This window comes from Periplaneta americana, chromosome 3 (genome assembly GCF_040183065.1).
Source record: "Periplaneta americana isolate PAMFEO1 chromosome 3, P.americana_PAMFEO1_priV1, whole genome shotgun sequence".
NCBI lineage: Eukaryota > Metazoa > Arthropoda > Insecta > Blattodea > Blattidae > Periplaneta > Periplaneta americana.
In genome coordinates this window covers 118,994,961-119,017,176 of record NC_091119.1, presented here as the reverse complement: position 1 = coordinate 119,017,176, position 22,216 = coordinate 118,994,961, and the positions used below count along the sequence as shown (strand labels likewise).

The following is a 22,216-nucleotide window of genomic DNA, read 5'->3' as shown; positions in this document are numbered from 1 at the left end:
GAGGAGATAGTAGCGATCCTAGTGGTTAGCAACTATCTATGGATGCATATTTCCTACATATTGAACTTCGTGGCTGTATATACTAGACTATGGTATCATATCACCTGTATTTCCTAATACAAAATGTAGCCTATATATATATATATATATATATATATATATATATATATATATATATATATATATACTTCGTTTCGGTCAGTATTAGTTAATTGCAATATTGTTGGTAGTTATGTAGATGAATGCTTGCGCATATAAGGAGTAGCACATGCCTGTGTTTTGTTTTCTGTCATCATACAGAGTTCTACCATGGTTGATTACACACACAAGGACGTAAGCAAATCACTCCTTACACTTGTTAATACTGCAGGTTACTCGATTTCCCAGGCTGCAAGGAGGATCGACACCCACAGGTGGTTGCAATTATCCAGGAAAAGGGTTGAAACTGTTGTTCAAGTTCTGAAAAAAGACGTGTGTCCACTCCTGAGGAGAATGCAGCTCTGGTTGCAGAAGCAGTCAGGAATTCTTACCAGTCTGCTTCTGCCATTAGAACTAAGTCTCATTTCCCTGGATCTTCTCAAACAGCTTTGCGGCATTTAAAAGATGCAGGACTCTTCGCTTGCATAGCAGCAAAGAAAGAACACCTAAAGAAGATTTTTTCCAGTGTTGAAACTGACCAAAAATGGGTACTATTTTTTTTATAAACTGAAGCTCCTCAATTAGAAAGAATAGCATCTTTTTTGTGTTTTACATACCACATTCTTCAGAAAGAGTTTCTAGTCTGATAAAATGTCTTTTGGAGGAAAGAAAGAAATAGGTTGTGTATGAACACCCCCTCAAGTGAATTATTGGTGAAAATCAACTGCTTATGTTGAATTTTAAGTAATCCTAATGACTATACTACTGTTTCATTCTGATTTGATCCTCTCATGTAATGTCATTTCTTATGTGTAATAAATGGGTGAAAAGTTGTAAATAAATACAGGTTGCTCTGTATTATGCATGTATACAGTATTCAAACTAATAGAACAGTAATTTGAATCACCGCCAAACAGTAGTCTATCTACCGCCATTATCAATGATTTAGCCCTCTGTCCAGAACTATCCTGAATCACTATTTATGGGTGTTCAAAACGAGCCGATAGATGGCAATAGCATATTGAATTTTTGTCAACGATGTCTACAATGTTCCGTAACTTTAAGCAATCAATGATTATAATCTGCAGAAGATGAAGATTGATAATATTATCATTGAAGTGGAAAATAGTGATGTAAGTATGAATGTAAATCGTGTGTTTTATAACTAATTTGCATAAAAATTATGCAATAGTATAATATAAAATAATTGTTTTTCTTTATTATTGCTCTATAACTGTATGACTAATTTTAGAATTCTTCGTCATCGTGACATCAAAACATGGAAGTGAAGGGAAAGTAGTTTAATACCAGCTGTCACCTGTCAAATGCACAGTGGCATTATTCGGTTATTACACCATTGTAAATAAGTGTTTTTGACCACCAATTATTAAGCATATTAAGATGGCTCATCAGTTCACAGATAGGTAAGAAAGTTAATTATCAGATTTTAACGTATCGTATGCCTATATAAATTTAAATTTATTCCTAATATGAAATATCTCATTCAAATATTAATTTTCAGCGAATTCCAAAACGAGACCGAGACCGAGACCGTATCAGAATATTATTCCACCCCGAAGGACAAATGTGTTTACTACAATAGAACTACCAATAAGATTATCACTTCTGCCTACGAAGGAATACCAGAGAATCTACTGCTTAACTTCTTGGGTTGGTTGGTAAGTAGTCAGTTCAGATGTAGCCTGAAAAGAATTATAATTTCAGAAAAGAGAAAATTCAGTTTTTTGCATACCAGAATCAAATAATATAAGTAGTACTTTAACATGATTGTATGCTACTTCGAGTTAAGATACCGGTAGATAGTAGTTTAGAAAAAGAATAAGGTTTTAGAGAAGAATTGGAGTATTTGCACGAGATACTAGATAATCAGAATTGCAGTATTGGCATAGACTATTACGAGAAAAATGCCTACTGGTGCAAATAAAAGTTAATCAAAAGAAGAGTGTACCGGTACCTATGAATTTTATTGTTTCCAGTTTTGAAATCTAGCCTACCTAAATTTTATTTTACAAACTCCTTGTGGTTGCCTATAAATATGTGTGTTTGAGGCTGTAAAATCTCTTGTTTTAAGAAGTCTTGAAACTTAAAGAATTTGGCGGTATTTTAGTCTTTTTAGAGGAATGCCTGCTGGTACATGCAGTAGAAAAAATGTTTCATAGACTAAAATACCCGGTAGCAGTAAGCTCTGGTCACGTTCGCTTATGCCATATAACAATTACGAAATGGGTGAAACTTCGATATCTCCCCACACTATACTCGGGAGAGAAAACATACTTAAATCATTGAAACCTTTTCACATTTTTCGGCCTCACGTCACTTAGCTATCCCCTCATCTCGGCCTTATGTCCCCTCATTTAACCCATAGGATACCGGTAACGAAATGCAAATCAGACATCAGTCTCGTGTGGGAAGATCCGAAGATTAGCTGCACTAATATTATTTCTGCTTCATTTCTTCTAATCATTAGCTTTAAGGTATTTTATTTCGTGTTTCAGATTTTAATGATACTGTTTGCAGTTCTGCGAAAAAGAGCATGGAATTATGGCAGAATTGCTCTTGTTCAAAAAACAGAAGAAAAGTAAGTAGGCCTAGGCTAAGTAATTATTTTTCTCTTATATTAAATGTGATGGTTGGATGATTATTGCTTGTTAATTGCTTATCACGATGTAGGCTATATCATTTTCCAGTAATTTTGAAGATACAATGGAAAGGTATGAATGGCAAAAAAAAAAAATAACAATGAGCATGCTCTTGGTTGCGCTCTTGACCTGTCTCGGCTTCTTTTTTTTATTTATTTTAGTAGGTTATTTTACGACGCTTTATCAACATCTTTGGTTATTTAGCATCTGAATGAGATGAAGGTGATAATGCCGGTGAAATGAGTCCGGGGTCCAGCACCGAAAGTTACCCAGCATTTGCTCATATTGGGTTGAGGGAAAACCCCGGAAAAAATCTCAACCAGGTAACTTGCCCCGACCGGGAATCGAACCCGGGCCACCTGGTTTCGCAGCCAGATGCGCTAGCCGTTATTCCACAGGTGTGGACGTCTCGCCTTCTTCGGTCTTGATCTTGGAGATTGAGGGCTCTTCCACTGCGAAGATTGCTGCTTGGTCTCAGGATCATAACCAATTCTCGTCACCGGTAATGATCCTTGACAAGAATTCTGGGTCATACAGAAAATGCTGACAGAGCGCTTGACAGACTTCGAGATGGTGTTCCTTTTGCTCCTGTGACAGAACCTTGGGCATAAACTTGGCAGCAATGCGGCATATGTTCAAAATGGACGTGGACGTGAGGATCATTTGAACCTCTCCAAATGACATGTTAACGATGTCAGCAATTTCTCTGATGCGTCGATCATCATGCACAACTTGTTGAATTTTTTCGACATTTTCGGCAGTGTTGCACATGCGTGGTCGACCTGGCCTCTCGTCGTCCTCCAGCAATGTTCTGCCACTTTAAAACGCGAATGCCATTCAAAACACCCTCGTCCGACTCAGTGCTTCATTCCCGTAGACTTGGTTCAACATTCCATAGATTTTGGTTGCCGATTTTCCGAGTTTCACGCAGAATTTGATGTTGGCTCTCTGCTCCAGTTTTATTTATTTTTTTTATTTTATTGGGTTATTTTACGACGCTCTATCAACATCTCAGGTTATTTAGCGTCTGAATGATATGAAGGTGATAATGCCGGAGAAATGAGTCCGGGGTCCAGCACCGATAGTTACCCAGCATCTGCTCCAGTTTCGAGTCCATCGTAATTTCGCAAATGTGCAGATGCACGTGCTAATAAAACCTTGTATGACATAGGTGACAATGAAGATAGCACTTTGAAACTTTGTGTTGTGTCTCTTCAAGGTCGTCTAGCGTCACTGCTGGGCACGCATGTCTATCACGTGATCCACTCGCCCACAGCAGACACAGTCTCGAAATTTAATGATCACACCTCGTATCGAAGATTAGGAACCATCATAAAAGGTGTCTAATCACCTATCTATAAACGAAAGACTGCCCATTTGCTGCACAACCTTAACATCCTTTTTGCAAACTGCAAGAGGTTATTTAGAAACCATGACATGATACAGCGCCCCCCCCCCCCCCAAACACACACACACACACACACACCGTGTGCCAGTATGGATAGAAGCATTAAAGAAGCAGTATAATCAAATGAAATATAAGAGAATCCAGAGATTGATAAATATAAAAATAGCCAAAGCCTTAGAACTACATCAAATGACGCTTTATGCGTGGTGACAGGGCTAATCCTAATAATAATCAAAATGGAAGAGATTGCTGATCTGTAGATTAGAACAAAGAACACAGAAACAGCAGGACTACAACTAAACGTTCCCATACCTTATGAAAACTGGCCACATCCAGCTGATTTCGTCAGAATTAAAAGTGTAAGGAGAAACGCAGACCATACACCGATGGAAGCGGGAGTGAAGATGGAATAGGTTCAGGAATCGCCATACTTACCAATCAAGAAGTAATACATAGAATGGAATTTCGGTTGGACAAAAAATGTTCTAACAATCAGACCGAGCAAATAGCCATTATAAAAGCTCTGGATAAGATAAAGGAACTGAGCACTATTGGACAGGAATGGAGGACTGCAGCAATATATACAGACAGCCAGATAATGTTGGACTTACTCAGAAACCCCCCCACAACCACAACGAATTAATAGACGCCATTAGGAAAAAGTTAAGACCCTGGAAGATGAAAATTGGATGATAGAGTTCAGCTGGATAAAAGCTCATGCAGGATATCAGGGGGAATGAATTTGGCAGATAAACTTGCGAAGAAAGCAGCAGTAGACACGAGTTTAGAAATCTGTTATCAGAGAGTACCCAAAAGCCACATAGTAAAAGAGAGGTGAGAAAGGAGTGAAGATCAATGGAAAAGGAAATGGCAAACGACTACAAACAGAGGAGTAATCAAGTCTTTCTTCCCCACGGTAAAAAATAGGCTAAAAATGAACATTTCTCTTACTCCTAACCTGGCAGTTCTCTTGACTGGGCATGGACAGCTCAGATCCTATTGATAATTATCACCATTTCCATATTATGGATAGTCCACAATCCACATATAATGCTCCAGAGCAAACGATTGATCACATTATATATGAATGTCAAAAATTAGAAAAATTAAGAAATGACCTCAAAAACGAAATTGGGAAGAAAGGTGGAAAATGGCCAGTAACAAAAACTTCAATGGTAAATGCTCACAATAAGGAACTTCTTAAGTTTGCCAACAGTATCGATTTCTAGCTTCTATGATACACCTCTGGAAATAAAAACATACCATAGGGAGGAAAAAAAAATCAAGATAAATGTCAAACTGAGTTTAAGTTTAATTAGGCCGTATCAGAACACTATTTAAGAATATTAAATCAAGAAAATCTTGTACGAACTTATTGTCAAGATACAGAACTACTAGATGTATTACTAGACTATAACTTCAACATAAGGGATTAAAACAAACAAAAAGAAAGAAGTTATACAATTATACAGTACAAAATAACAACATTCAGACATTGGAACAATTATGTGACAGTAAGACACAAGCTGTTTCAGGTTTAAAACCCATTACTGTACTTGGTTTTGCAGATCAGTGGCATATACTGGTTTAAGGGTCTGGGCTACCACTGACCCTATTATTACACAAAATATATTTTAAAATCCCTATAATAAAATTTCTTACCTATTTATATGTGAATTCCAGACGTCTTGATTGGGACGAAAATACTTTGATGACTTCGTCATTGAAATTACAGTTGGGCTGCTTGCGAAGTTTCTGTAGAAATGACTTTTCAATGGACATAGGTGCCAAGCCGGATAAACGTTCTTGTGTATGAGTTGATCTACAGTAGGATTTTATTCTCTTCAACGCAGAAAATGTTCTTTCTACCGATACTGACGTAGCTGGTATTGTCACAATTAATGTTGCCAATAACTTGGTTCAGCTGGTTTTCATATATGGCAGATGATATTTCATGGATAGGTTTGTTCGAAAAATCAAAGACTTCTGTTGAATATATTACACTTAATTCATTTTTCAAACGTACTTGATCAAAGTGACTGTTATAGGACTGAAATAATTTGTTTAGTGCCTCATTCAGAAAGTTTTCTCTATAAGCAGAACATTTTTGAGAATCTAGAAGATGTGTGAACTGAAGCTTTCCATAATCAGAAAATCTGTCAGTAATTTCCATGTGCATACGATCTAGTATGCTGTAGTACAGCTGCCTGTATTTCAATTCATCATCTCCTTTTCTTCGCTTTAATGGTGGTTCCATTGTATTGGCTGAAGAATTTTCATTTTCCATATTACTCCATATGGACGGAAACCCACTACGTCTGAACTCGGATATAGTATGTTTTAACTTTGATACCTCTTGCAAGCAGTATGCTATGTCTAGACTTTTTGTCTGAAGAATATTGTAGAGCACATCTGTATGTGCGAACACTCTAGCATAGACTTCAAGAAGAAATATATTCTGAAACTGTGTGAAAAAATACAAATATCCTTGAGCCTGCACAATTATATCATCATCCCAGTTTTCTTCATTGTCATTACAAATGATATTTTCAAAGAAAGCAGTCAGTTGTTCTCTGTATTCCTTTACTGTATTTACAAGCCGAGATGTAAAATTCCATCTAGTTGGTGCTACTTTTGGGAGTTTCTTTTTCATAAATTCCTTGAATTTTTCTGATCTTTTAGGAGATGATGAGAAAAATGCAGCTAAACCCGACAGTGTTTTGAAAAAAATGTGGCATTCTGGAATGGATGAAGTAGTTTGTTGCAAAACTAAATTGAGAACATGGCTGTAACACTGGACAAATAGTGCTTGAAGATACTTTTCTTGAACTTTTGTTTTTAAGCCATTAATATTTCCCGCCATAACTGAAGTACCATCGTATGTCTGTGCAATTAACTTATTGCCGACATTGTATTCGGCTATAACACCTTCCACATGCTGAAACAAAGCAGCAGCAGTTTTGTCCGAACTGACATTTATGAATCCTATAAACTGTTCTTGAACATTGGCACTACTGTCGACGTATCTTAAAACAGTGGACATTTGACTCTGATTAGAGCAGTCACTTGTTTCATCAACAACAATAGCCACAAAAGGTGCTTCTTCTATTTCAGATTTTATGTTCTTTATCATAACCCCACTTATAGCAAATATTAAGTCATTCTGAATTGCGGGAGAAGTACCACGAAATACTGTTGAACTCTCAAGATGATTGGCCAGTAAATGGTCAAATTCACTTAAGGAACTTAAATATTCAATACAATTTCCTCTATTGTCTGATTCCACACACTCATTATGACCCTGAAAAGCCAATTCTTGTTTTCCTAGAAAGCAGACTGCGTTAATAAGATGCAGTAAAATCTCCCGATTTTTTTTCACAAGAGCATTGTATTGGTTGATGTGTAGAGCTTTTTGCTTATCTAGCTGTAAATCAATTCTTGTCTTCCCAAAGTTTGCAAAGTTCATGCTACTACAAATATGAGCTTTTGATTTGTCGTGTTTTAGGACTGCCGTTTGAAGGGAGTTCATATTAGAAAACCCCTCTTTTGACCACACATTAGTTTCGCAGCTAAATAACAAACATGACCAGCAAAATAGTTTAGACAGTTTAGAACTACCACACAACCAATTCCACTTACCATATGATGTTGAAGTGAAATGGCGTGTGCACTCACGTTGTTTTTCTTTTATGTCCATGGACAAATTTAACTCAGGAGTTGGTCTTTCCATTTTCACAATTTCAACTTTCTCGTTGTATGTACGACGGTTAAAAGGCACTTTTAATAAACCTTCTATTACACAGTCATTTTCAACACAAACCTCTCCAGAAACTTGTTCTGCCATATTTTTCACAAAATCACTTAATTGGGAAATTAAAAACTTAATAATTCACAATTAATATAACTCTTAGACACTCGAACAAATCACAAATTTAAAATACTGCACTGCAAGAACACAATCACATTCATGAGCTAGTGTACTAAGCGTATTGTTGCTTCGCGCCTGCGAAGAAACCGATCACGAGAGCGGCAACTCACCCGGCCTACACTGCACGATGGAAACAGAAGGGAGCGGGGGACGGGCAGTTGTGCGACGTGAGTGGAACGGTCACAGGCTACCCCTCGTAGCAGCGGTTTCTCCAGCGATGCCGCCTTGACAACTTGTTTCTTTTCGAGAGCAGAGAGCGCATATAAATCTAACAATTACTTTAATTTTAATTACTGTGGTAAAACTAATAATACAAAATTATTACATTATGTTATATTATAAACTTTTTCTTTTGTAATTTCCTTGGGCTACCGCCGGTAGCCCTGGTAGTCCGCAAAATACGCCCCTGTTGCAGATGACACTGTTATCATAGCTAAAAACAAAAACTCTGCTTTAGAACTCACAAGGATGGCTATTGGTTTAGATATAAATGTCAATAAATCTGTAGCTGTTAATATTTCTCGCTGTAAATTGCATCCAAATCAACTAAACGTTTCTGATGACCAGACATCGGATTCTAGGGCAAATGCCTATTTTGTTTCTTTAGGAGAAAAGTAAAAATAATTATTAATATTTGTGTTTCATGGAAATTGAAAGGTATTCAAAGAGTTTTATAGTGCCCTAAAATGCCCTAAAACGGTTATTAGAGCCTAATTTGTTAATATTCGCCTAAAAATGCCTAACTCACTGTAAAGTTTCGCATTTGGAGGCATAAATGCCGACAAAGAACCAACCTTAGTTTTGAAGCAGGCAACAATCACAACATGTGCTGCTACCGATTCAGAGATATACTATACTATAAAAATGACTGTTTTCGGTCTGAAACCGATTAGCTGTACTGCCCTTCAGAGTGTCATAAAATCACAATTTTTGGAGAAAGAGTGTTTTTGAAATATTTATGAAAAGTCGTAAAACTGCGAATGAGTAGGGTAAACCGTTACAAAATATTTAAAAGAATGGCCTTCCTAGTGTTAACACTACCAGGAAATGCAACAATAAGTGGAACTTTGTATTTTTGTCCAATTGAATCTCAATAACAACGGTTCATTTGAATGCTCGTTAACAGTTGCTCTTTCCCTCACCTTATTTGTGTTGAGAAGTTTTGAGCGGTAGAACGTTTTCCTGTGAAGTTTAACGCGATAATGCCGAAAAATATAAGTGCAAAATCTACATTGATCCGGCAATGGCTAACAGAATATTCAGAATTCACTTATGATGGAAAAATAATATTTTGCAAGATTTGTAGCAAACAGGTATGTAACAATAGTTGAAATATATAAATTCTATTAATTTTAATGAGTAGGCCTATAATATTTATACATTGACTGAGCTGTCCTGAGGTATAATTCTTTTTGAGATCACTACACTTTAACCTTTTAAATTCCGATAATTAAAGTATTCGCAGGTCATTAAAATTTTGATTGTTCGAACCCACTAACTTTGTGATAGAAATACGGCAATACAACAATTAGGATTTTATTTTAATTCAGTTTACTTTACAATTTTAGATTTCGCAAGAAAAGAAGTGCCACCTAAAGCAGCATGTGCAAGGAGCGGCTATAAGGCTAAAGCTCAGCAGAAAAATCAACTGCAACAAACTTTACTAACACAGCCTACTTCATCCAATCTCAGCAGCAATTTCTATGCTGATTTAACCAGAGCGTTTGTTGCTGCTAACATTCCCTGGAATGCAATTGAAAATCCGGTTTTAAGACAGTTTTTACAAAAATACTGCAAACAAAATATCCCATCTGAGTCGACCCTAAGAAAAAATTACTTAGACAGAATATACAATGAAACTTTAGCTTCCATTCGGGAGGATATAGGTGATTCTTACATATGGGTCTCTGTGGATGAAACCTCAGATCCTATGAATAGGTATATAGCAAATATGGTAGTAGGAAAACTTAGTCCTGATGGACCTTCGATTCCACACCTCGTATGTGTTAAGGAACTTTCGAAAGTGAATAGCCAAGCCATTGCTTATTTTGTAAATAAAGGCCTACAGTCTTTATACTTAGGTAATATAGACGATTCTAAAGTTCTGTTGTTTTGTACTGATGCTACCTCATACATGGTTGCTGCAGCTCCACTTCTTAAAACATTTTATCCTAACCTCACGCATGTAACCTGTCTAGCACATGGCCTTCACAGGGTTTCTGAAACAATCCGGAATGAATTTCCTCTTGTCAATTCGTTTATTTCTAACACAAAAAAATGTTTTTGTAAAGCCCCATCCAGGATTTCAATATTCAGAGAGAACTTTCCAGATATCCCACTCCCACCTCAGCCGGTTGTTACACGATGGGGAACCTGGATTCAGTCAGTGGTGTATTATTCTAAGTATTTTAAAGAAGTGGTCACAGTTATTGATAAATTACCTGAAACTGATAGTGCAGCGTGTGTGAAAGCAGTGAAAGATTGTCTGAATGACTCACGAGTGAAAAACGATATTGCCTACATAACATCAAACTTTTCTTTCATACCTGCAAGCATTGAACAATTAGAACGTGAAAAACAATCTCTTTGTAGCCAAATAGCAATAGTAAAGGAAGCTCAAGTGAACATACATTCTGCTTTGGGCGAAACTGGGAAAAAAGTTAAAAATAAGTGGGACAACGTATTAAATAAGAATGTAGGATTTTCATTGTTGGAAAAAGTATCAAGAGTGATATCGGGGGAAAGTGTAAATGTTCCAGTAAGTATTGATGTTTCTATTGTACCTAATTTAAAATTTGCGCCTCTCACATCAGTTTCGGTTGAAAGAAGTTTTTCTGCTTTCAAAATGATTCTCAGTGACAAAAGGCAAAGGTTAACTGTGGAGAATTTAGAAAAAATTCTGGTGGTGTACTGTGCAGATAATTATAATAAAGTCTGAGCATGGAACTGAATTTCAATAACTTAAAATGAGTAATCTTGATATCAATAATCATTATTTCATTAGTTTCAATATATTAAATTTGTGCAGCTCTGTTTATAAATATAATATAGTATCCTTTTTTAATGTTTAAACATACTTTTTTGTGCGTATTTTAGTGTATAACTAAAAATTTCAGTGAAAGAAATAAGTATGATACCTTGATGTGCCTAAAATGCCTATTTTCATTAAAATAGAGCCTAATTTTACAAATTTTGAGCTTATTTTAGGCGCCTAAAACTGCAATTTTTAGTGCTTAAAAATCCGATGTCTACTGATGACACTACTATCACATGGTTAACTGCAAATGAGCATGTACGCTACTTAGGTGTTAATTTTTCTGACGTTTGTATATTCGACCTGAAAACTAGATTAGATTTGCTAATTTCGTCGCCTTTATTATATCCTGATCAAAAGTTTTGTATATTAAATTCCCCAATTTGCCCATCATTAATCTACACATTTCAGACAATGCCCTTGAATACAATACCCAATACTGTTTTAGATAACGCTGATAAAATTATTAAAAGCACTCTTAAAGAAATTTTGCACCTACCAGCTGACACATCCGATTCTATGGTATATACACATCGCAAATATAAAGGTCTTGGTCTTTTCAGGGTAAGCTGGGAATCCACGTTACAACATATTAACGGCTTAAGGGTATTACACAAAACTAATGATCCTTACATTACTTCCACTAGGGATCTTATTGAGAGTAAAAACATGTTTAAATAGCCTTAAATTAACTCCTGCTAAATCTTTTTTAAATAATCGTGAAAATTTTGTGGACTCTCGAAAAGTTGTTGTTGTTTTCTAATGCCAGGCGTTTGACAATAAAGTCATTTGACCTCTTGCACTCCAATATTTTTCAAAGATATTATCATGACCAGCCACTGAAGGTACAGATTTTGAGGTGTTCCGAATCCATTTCTTGGTTTGAGTTGCACAATGGACAGTTAGGGGACTGATATATTCCAATTCTATGCAGGTATTTGGCCAAACAATCATGGCCTGTTGCCAATCTAAATGCAGCTACAGACGATTTTCGTGGTAAATCGGGAATTAACTGTGGATTTTGATGCAGAGAGTTCCATTTTTTCCCTTGGGATTGTGTTATCAAATTTTGTTTGTTGAAGTCTAAGTATGTAGATTTAATAAATCTTTTCACAGAGTAATACGTAGATTTAGTAACAGGTCTGTAAGTAGCAGCACTGCCCTTCTTTGCTAAAGCATCCGCATTCTCATTTCCCAGTATTCCACAATGGGATGGTATCCATTGGAATACAATTCTTTTATTGAGTGATATTAATTGAAAGAGCATTTTAGTTATTTCTGCTGTTTGAGATGAAGGTGTGTGTTTAGAGACTAACTCTCGAAAAGTCAGAGATGCTTTAAGAGAAAAAGAATTTGAAAATTGGTGTACTTTGCAACAAAAGGTTAAAGGAGTGATTCTTAACAAAGAGTTCCCCCCAGCAAACAGCTGGATAAGAAATCACAAAGGTCTAACCCTCTCAGAATGGATAGACGCCCTTAAAATGGTAGGCTATGTTGTTCCGGTCTGAGCTGTACCGGGTAGAAGTCGGGATGGTATCTGCTGTAGGCGCTGTCTCAGTGAGATTGAAACTCTTCCCCATATCCTTGGCTTCTGCCCCTATAGTGAGGCCCTTCGCAACATCCGTCACCGTCTGTTCTATGCTGGCCGAGGCATTGAAGGAAATAGGGTTTACAGTCCATCAAGAGGTGCAGGGACTAGCCACACAAGGAAGTGTTTGGCAAATTGATATCCTTGCCATTAAGAACAACTCAGCATACATTCTTAATCCCACCATCAGATTTGAGACACATGCAGATCAATCGCATGAGGTGGACAGTGAAAAGAAATGGATCTATGAACCAACAATCCTGTTCTATAAAGATAAATATAGCCTGTCCCACATTGATGTAATAGGTCTGATGGTGGGAGCACGAGGTACCATACCCTCCTTCTTTGCCAACAAATTTAAAAACCTGGAGCTAACACACCGCATTGTGAAGGAAATAGCCATTAGTGCCCTCAAAGGATCGGTTCAGATATTGAGAAATCACTTGTATGGGAGTGATAATGGAAATTTGAAGTTATCTTAACCGATGGCTGTTGATTGGTTTGGATATCAATGCCAACAAATCCATACTATTATTGTTCTCGCGGTATATGGCATTCAAATCATTCTAACCTATCTGATGATATTTTTTTCCCCCTTTCTTAACTGTAAATGAGGACAAACGCTACTTAGGTGTAAATTTTTCTGACATTTTGTATATTCGATTCCCTAACCGTTTCAAATGTATATCATTTTACCTTTTAGGTGTATTTCCAAATTACTTAATACACTTTGTCAAATCTGGCAACCTTTTCTTAAGGGAAGCTAAATTTATTATTATTATTATTATTATTATTATTATTATTATTATTATTATTATTATTATTATTATTATTATTATTATTAAGGACGAAATTAATAACAATGTTAAGAAGAATCAGCATGTAGTATTACTATGGATGTAATGGGAGATGCAGTGAAAGAAGATTGGGGGGGGAAACACACGCGCGCGCGCACACACACACACACACACACACACACACACTCTCTCTCTCTCTCTCACTCACTCACACTCTCTCTCTTTCTCTCTCTTTTTTTCATTGTAGCATTTGTCTCGTAATGAAATGAAATGGGTAAATCTCCAGATAGAAATGGAGATTAAGTTTTTACTATACAGTAGAACTATCTTAGTTTTATAAGCAGTCAATGTTGAAAAATCGCTAAGAGTAGTTGGACTTCATTGTTTTAACTCTTTTACAGGTGGACACAAATTTTCTATGGAACAATGGATGAAGTACTTGGAGCTTCAGAAGTGGAATCTGTTGCTTCCTTGGATTCTAGTATTCATATTGATAAGGGCTTTTGCTCTTGGCTGACTGCCATCTTTAGAATTAAGTGAGTAAACGTGGTTTGCAACTCAAAAATGGACTACATAACGTACTCAGCTGATTTAAGCAAATGACATGCTTACTACAGTAATTGTCACTAATTGGAAATGAATTAAACATAGTCGGAATTATTATGTGTCAAAGATAGCCGTAGTATAGTCAGTTGACAACTTCCTTACTGAAGAAACTCAAGCTCAAGTACCAAGAAATCCTGTAAGATTTATAGAGGTTATTTTTGAAAGCTTGGAATTCCTTGCCATTTTCGTTTTACTGAATTGCTTTCTTCTTGCCATATAATCCCACAAATCTTGAGTGGCGTCTTTAATGGAAATAATAATTAAATAACTATTTATCTAAAACTTTCACCACCATTCTGTTCCCTTTTCTCTTCATAAATACCACCCACACGTCCACTTTATTCCAATATTTTTACTGCCTCTTCCTTCTCTTCTACCTTCCTCACAATAAAATTATGACTGCAGTCACTCCACTGCTGCTGCTGCTGCTACCACTACTACTAACCTTCATTGCATTAAAGAAGACTCCGCATTAAGGTGGATCGAAAATGGGCTTATTTTCTTTTTTTTCTTTTGGAATTTCGAAGTTTGATGGGGGGAAAAAAGTTGTATTACGTCCTAGTGCACAAAAAAGTCAATTTTCTAACAACATTTTTAGCTGAAGCCTTGAAATTTTTAGAATTTTTGTAAAATTGTTCATATTTATTAAATAATTATTTGAGTAGCTTAATATCAAAGACGGACATCTGTCGTCTGCATAGTTTTGATCTAAAGGCAATTTTTTAATTCACAGTGTTCTTTGTAATATTTAACACAATTTATTTTATGAATATAGTGTTAGAGTTTGCATATGGTTTTACTATAACTGGATAAAGCATGAAAAATTGTATAAAAACCACAGCTATCTAAAATTTGATTGATGTCAGATGTCCGTCTTTGATATTAAGCTATTCATTTGACAGTTCTCCACTTGACATAGATTGTAAGCTTAAGTTATTATGGCTCATTTGATATTGTAAGGATAGACAATTCTCATTAGTATTATCCTTTAGTAGCTAGTGTTGCATCTATGCAACAAGAAATTAAAGTTAATATTTTTATATTATAAATAGAAAGCAGTTGTTGAATATAATCCTTTTCATTTCAGAAACGATACTTAAACATATAAGTATCGTTTCTGAAATGAAAACTTCTATAAGCAGTTCCTTATTACTTATCACTTTAAATGTCACTATGGATTTTTCAATAAAAGTCTGAGGCTTAACCAGGACTCGAAACCAGACCACCTGCAAGACAGAATCAAGTTCTGACCACTCAGCCACTGCAGGGTTCCACGAGGTGGATTAAATTATATAGACAGAATATCCAGTTAAGCAAATCCTCAAATTATAAGCATCATCTATGGATTCGACCCTTAATGAAGAAAAGGATTATATTCAACAACTGCTTTCTATTTATAATATAAAAATATTAACTTTAATTTCTTGTTGCATAGATGCAACACTAGCTACTAAAGGATAATACTAATGAGAATTGTCTATCCTTACAATATCAAATGAGCCATAATAACTTAGGCTTACAATCTATGTCAAGTGGAGAACTGTCAAATAATTATTTAATAAATATGAACAATTTTACAAAAATTCTAAAAATTTCAAGGCTTCAGCTAAAAATGTTGTTAGAAAATTGACTTTTTTGTGCACTAGGACGTAATACAACTTTTTTCCCCCCATCAAACTTCGAAATTCCAAAAAAAAAAAAAAAAATAAGCCCATTTTCGATCCACCTTAATGCGGAGTCTTCTTTAATGGAATGAAAGTTAGTAGTAGTGGTAGCAGCAGCAGTGGAGTGACTGCAGTCATAATTTTATTGTGAGGAAGGAGAAGAGAAGGAAGAGGCAGTAAAAATATTGGAATAAAGTGGACGTGTGGGTGGTATTTATGAAGAGAAAAGGGAACAGAATGGTGGTGAAAGTTTTAGATAAATAGTTATTTAAGCAATAAGTAAAATTCGGTGAAACGAGCATTCCCTTGTGGCAAAACAAATACAGTAGAACTTGGTTATAACGACATACAAGGGATCTTAAGAATTATGTTGTTAGAAACGAATGTCGTAGTAACCGAGATTAGTATTATCAGTCTAGTGAGGTGGGAAATAAAAAATAACAAACTTAATTAGGCTTATTTTAGATTTATGTATCCACTTTTAAGCCTACCATGAACATAATAAAATACAGGTACAATTATAAATACAGTATTCTGTAGTAAAACAGTTTGTTCTGTACTCACTAAATGTCTTTACTTAGGAGTCAAGTAATCAGGCATTTTACTCTGTTGTCTCCTACTGGCCGAATACACACTTTCTAAATTACGTTCTACGAGTATGTTCATAATTTCAGTTACAATTTAACTGCTCCCTCCTCTAGCTTCGATCCATTCTGCTCAAATGCAGCAACAATTTTATCCTTGCTCTTCCAAATCGTTTGGATTGTGAAATTAACTAGGCCAAACTCACGACACATGTAAGCTTTTTTAATTCCATTCTCAATTTGATGAATCACTTTAACTTTTTCTTCCAATGTTAAAACTCTTCTTTTAGTGGCCATACTGCGCTAAAATGCGTCCATTTAGTGAAAGCTTCCTATCGAAATTGATCGCAAGCAGCTACCGTTAATACCACATGAATTCGGGTGGGTTACAATGGGGTGGGGAATCTGCCTGCATTTCAGGGGTCTATGGCCGAAGGGGACAGTAAAGAATTTGCCAGGTTACCAGATTTCAACAAAATATATCGTAAAAAACTTTGGTTCTTAGAAAATCGTATTCCAAACTGAGGTTGAAAATGACGTTATATGCGATATAGACGCATATACGTTTGTTGTATCAAGCAAGGTAGAAAAGCTTATGTCTTATGGGAAATTAGTTGGGACCACAGAATATTTGACGTTATAGGCGAGGTGTCGCACAAAACGAGGTCGCTATAACCAAGTTCTACTGTATTGCAATGCTGTATCAGCTGTGACATCATCACATGATGCATATGCTAGAGCGCAGTCATTTGTTTCCTCAGCATTGTTATAAAATGCCGAAAGGAAAGCATTTTTCAGATGATGAGCGGAATGAACTGAAATAACTTGTACTAAAGCATAAAGACCTTAATTAAAAACAAAAAAATCGGACAGCTGTTCCATACAAAAAGAAAATCACATGGAGATCAATGCAAACTCCACAAATATTTTTGTATGTACAAACAGTAATTATAATTTAATATTTTTCTTTTAAATTCGACTTATCAGCAATATTTCTGCTAGTTATTGACAAAATTATCGTTTGTTTTGGAGAAGTGCAGACCAACTAAAAAGAATGTGGGCTATTATATTATATTTTATAATGTTGTAACATCAATAAACATATTAACAATATGCAAAACATCTTTTAAGGTTATTCCTATTTCTTTGAGATAGAAACTGTGCAAAGTAATCTTTTGTTATCGCATTTATAATCACTTTAATGTAATAATTTTATTGTTTAGGGATGAAAACATATTGATGAAATGTGGGCCTGATGCAGTGCAGTACCTCTCATTCCAGCGCCACATTATTGTCTACATGCTGATTATGATGGTCATTTCCCTCACTATTGTTCTACCCATCAACTTCCAGGGAGAGCTGGAGGGCGATGAAAGGACATTTGGTCATACAACCCTCAGTAATCTTGATCCTAGGTAAGATGTGCAAAGAATTTGCACAATAATCATATGCACTACCTACTCCAATTTTCTCGAACTATATGATCTGTTGATGGAAAAGCATTCATTCATAGTTTTCTACCCACAGGCTGGTCTTTCAGTGCAAACCCAGGATTCTGTGATGTTTCTTATTTTCTGCCTTCTTCTTAGTCTCTGCATACGAACCCTGGATCTTAATGTTGTCCATCATCTGATACCTTCTTCTGCCCCAAACTTTTCTCCTGTTCGCCATTCCTTCTGTTCTAGTGCATCCTTCAGTAGACAGTTTCTTCTCATCCAGTGACCCAGCCAATTCCTTTTTCTCTTCCTGATAAATTTCAGCATTATTCTTTCTTCACCCACTCTTTCTAGCACAGCTCCATTTCTTATTCTGTCTGTCTATTTCACACACTCCATTCTTTTCCATATCCACACTTTAAATGCTTCTAGTCATTTCTCTTCACTTTATTGTAATGTCCGTGTTTCTGCACCATAGAATACCACAATCCACACAAAGCACTTCATTAGTCTTCTCCTTCTTTTTCCAGAGGTCCGCAGATCATCTTCACAGTAAATAGATTTTGTTGTAGCTTTAGGCTATCTGTCATTTTAACATGAAACATTTAAGCGACATACTATATGGATAAAATAGTTTTATTTTCTTATAATATGTTAACATCACTTTTGGTATCATGTAAACAGAAGTATAAGTAGTTTTCCCCATGGTCTGTGTCAATCTGTTTTTTATTTAATGTGTTTCGATGTTTTCCATAGCCTCCAATAGTCATGGAAGTATTGGATATGTGAGTTGTGTATATGCTTTGTTATTTAGTCAACTGTCCGAAGATAGGTCTGAACCTTACACATGATACCAAGGCACCAATTATGAGGAAACTAGGCCAGGAGATAATAGGGTAGAGTAGCCAGTTCTTTTCCTCCTCCATTGCATACATTGCTGATTAGCTACATATTACACTAGTCAGACTTCAGATGTATACAAATAAGTGTTCTTCCTCTGACACATATCGTCAAGTGAGATGTACTGCCTGATAACAGATGTACAGTTTTAAAAAAAAAGTTTTGCTGCACAGATACTTTTTAAGTCGGACATACGACAACAAAACTAATTTTATTATCTCAACTAGTCCTTCTTTTGTGAACCAGGTTGCTCATCCTCTGATCATGTGATCATGCACACTACCTTCTTTCTGGTACTTACAAAGTATCTGTGTGATAAAACTTTTTTCTCAGCCTGTACATATCAGCCAGAACCTCAATCAGAGGTAGTTGTGTATATATGAATATCAATTAGAATACACTACAACAGTGACGTGTGATGATGTCACATTTAGGTAAGTACTTGCTGCATCCATGCTATATCTGGAGAGTAGTTCGACTCCTACTGCTTATATACAGGCAGTTGCTAACCCAAAGCAGTTCATAACACGCTACTGCACTACAGTAGCCTATAGTTTTAAAGATAATACATATTGTATTTTATTACTTCAATTTGAGAGACGTTTCACGCAATCATTGGTATTTCTTTAAATTCGTTGTTAATTTTTTGTTGTGTCAGTGCTAGCTTAATGTCTGTGATCCTGACAGACTAGAACCAAAATATTTTGTTGTAGATCGCAAATGATTCAATGGAAACTAATGAGCATTTCAGAAAACTTCAGTAAAACTTCATTTATACGTTTTTATGGGTGTCTGAAGAAAAAAAACGTATGGGTATAAGTGAGAGAAATGCATAACTGAAATGGCATTTAATTACATCTTATATAGCATTAATAATTAATAATATTTGATTGTTTTACAAAAAAAGTTAGTTACAAATACACTTCCTCTTTCTTCTACTCATTGGAATTCAAAAATCGATCAGTAACCTTCTCGTCATATCAGGTTGAATATACTGTCAAAATATTTTCAGTTTGGAGGAGTGTTATGATAGTTGTATTCAGTGCTGTCACAACTTTGGACCTGGATTCCCATTGTTTAAAATATTCCATTTCTTCCATCTGCACATACTTCTCTCCCCTCTCTGAATTGATTCTCCCACTGGTACATAACCAATTTACTAAAGTTAGCGGTGTGGAGACAAGAATGGGCAGCTTCGAATTTCCAGGAATTTCAAATATGGCCACATCTTAACAGTGTGCACACATTGAACCTCATTTACGTGATGCTACACACCTCTTTTTGACAAAATGTCGTCTTAAAAACTGGGATGCATATTGTATTCGCACTCAAACACTCAGACTCGAACAAATTAAAATTAAGGCTCTATTTATGTTACGAGATATGATGGGAAACAACTGGCAGAAATGGCCACTGCGAGTTCGTGTTTTCTCTTGTTTTGCGCACTTTTCATTCGTAATTTCTTGTCCATTTTTGACAACAATTACTAATAATAAGAATAATATTTTTGACTTAATAATATCTTGTTCTTTTATTTTGAGATTTTATGAGTACTACTCTCAACAATTGTGCGTCTTGAATTGAACCAAAAGAATTTACCAATAATTACTGAGGAAAGAGTTGCATGACGTTGAAGTCATTGTCAGTCAGTGTTCTGACACCAACCCAGACCTGTTGACCGGAAGTTCCAGTTCTGATATTGCAAGTGAGAATGAATGTGATGTAAGTCAGGACTGGATTTAGGTATAGTGTCGCTCCTAGGCAATGCTAAAATTTGCCGCCCCCCAACTCTCACAAACAGTTTTTGAGCACCTATTATACAGATCATGTTTAGTTTAAATTATTTTTAAATGAAATGTTACAATTCAGAACATAATAAATTATTGGAATCAAAATACATGCATCTTAGTTGTGAATTATAAAGATTTCCTTCGCACTTTCTTTACAGTGCTAAAATTTGCCGCTTCTCAACTCTCACAAACACTTTTTGAGCACCTATTATACAGGTCATGTTTAGTTTACATTAGTTTTAAATGAAATGTTACAATTCAGAAAACGATACATTATTGGAATCAAAATACATGCATTTTACTTGTGAATTATAAAGATTTCCTTCGCACTTTCTTCACAGAGAAAGCGTTGATGATGTCATCAAAATCACACTGACAAAGCACATCAGACTCGATGCAAAGAAATATATTCAAACTTATTCATTGTTGAAATAAAATTGATTTGTGAAAGGCAGGCTGTGGTTTATTTTTAAGCATTGGTTTTTTTGGTGGTATAATTATTACGAGCGTTTCTTACTTCAGTCGCAAGTATAAAATAAATTTAAAAAGAAACTCAACTCTTCGGAATAAACCTTTCATATCGAATTATATAGTGCACATGCTGGAAAGTGATTAAATAGCGTGACAGTCGGGAGTCGATCACGTCCCACAGAAGGCGGGGCGCACGAGAAAGCGAGTGATGCAGCGAAGAGGGCTGCAGCCGCTCGGGTCTGGAGGGGACAGACGCAAGGGGAGGTACACGGTGGCCCGAGGCAAAGGGGGATGCAAAGCCGTGGCTGCTTCGTTGTGCGAGGTGAAGGGGGGGACGAAAGTTCCCGAACAGAATCGTCCGGGAAGAAGCAGCGAGAACAGAAGTCTGTAGAAGTAGAAATTTCGAGCATCGTAGTTTCTCGAAACTATGGTTTGCTAATAAAAAGAGGAGACGCAAGTGATCTGCAGCTAGTTAGTAGGAGTTGTTGTTATAGTCGTTGGACAGCAAGCCAGCCAGTCTTGTGTAGCAGTGAAGCCAGCTTCGAGACTGGAGTTCGACTTGAGTTGTGTCCGTAACTGTGGGAGCCGGAAGTCCAGAGTTTGAGTGCAGTGGACCGCAGTTGGGGGACCTGAGTTCGAAGTTCAGTGGACTGTTTCTGAAGGTGTGGGGTTCGAGATACTGTGAACTCGAGTGACTGAGCTAGAAGAACTAACCAAGGCAAACGAACTGTGAACTGAGAACTGACAGTTCTGTTTTGTAAATAGTGCTTTGTGAACATTAGTTACGATTAGCAGTACATTGTTGTTCGCAATAATCCAAGTGAACTGTCATTGTCGTCTGTGGAGTGCAGTAACGAATACTGTGTTGCTGTGTGGAGTGGAAATCTCATTGTTGACGGGAGTGTTTAAACTAAATTGTAGAAAGTGGTTATTGTTGTTTTGAATAAAAGTTACATTCTTGTTTTGTATTAAAGTTACAATAGTATTGTTGACGATATATTATACTGGAAATGTAACTGAGAGTTCTGGTTACTATTCATAGCAGTAATATAATAAATACACATCCAATTTGATTTTCAACAATGTATTCTTGTTTATACAAGAGTTAAATTTAAGCATTTTCATAGTATAACAACATGATACCGGCATTACAATATAACTGTGCAGCTGCATACTTTCCTTTCACTCTCGCCATGACCACGACAATGCAAT

At 36.1% G+C, this 22,216-nt stretch overlaps 1 protein-coding gene across 1 annotated transcript in view; it reads left to right on the top strand.

Moving 5' to 3' along the window:
• The first annotated feature begins 267 nt into the window (after positions 1-267).
• The window catches only part of Tmem63 (transmembrane protein 63), a 53,709-nt gene continuing 31,760 nt past the window's right edge, over positions 268-22,216 (top strand). The window contains exons 1-6 of the mRNA XM_069821416.1: positions 268-1,271; positions 1,391-1,562; positions 1,661-1,817; positions 2,655-2,737; positions 13,955-14,089; positions 17,631-17,822. Coding sequence (XP_069677517.1) covers positions 1,540-1,562; positions 1,661-1,817; positions 2,655-2,737; positions 13,955-14,089; positions 17,631-17,822 — 590 coding nt within the window. The 5' untranslated portion in view covers positions 268-1,271; positions 1,391-1,539. The remainder of the gene's footprint in view (positions 1,272-1,390; positions 1,563-1,660; positions 1,818-2,654; positions 2,738-13,954; positions 14,090-17,630; positions 17,823-22,216) is intronic.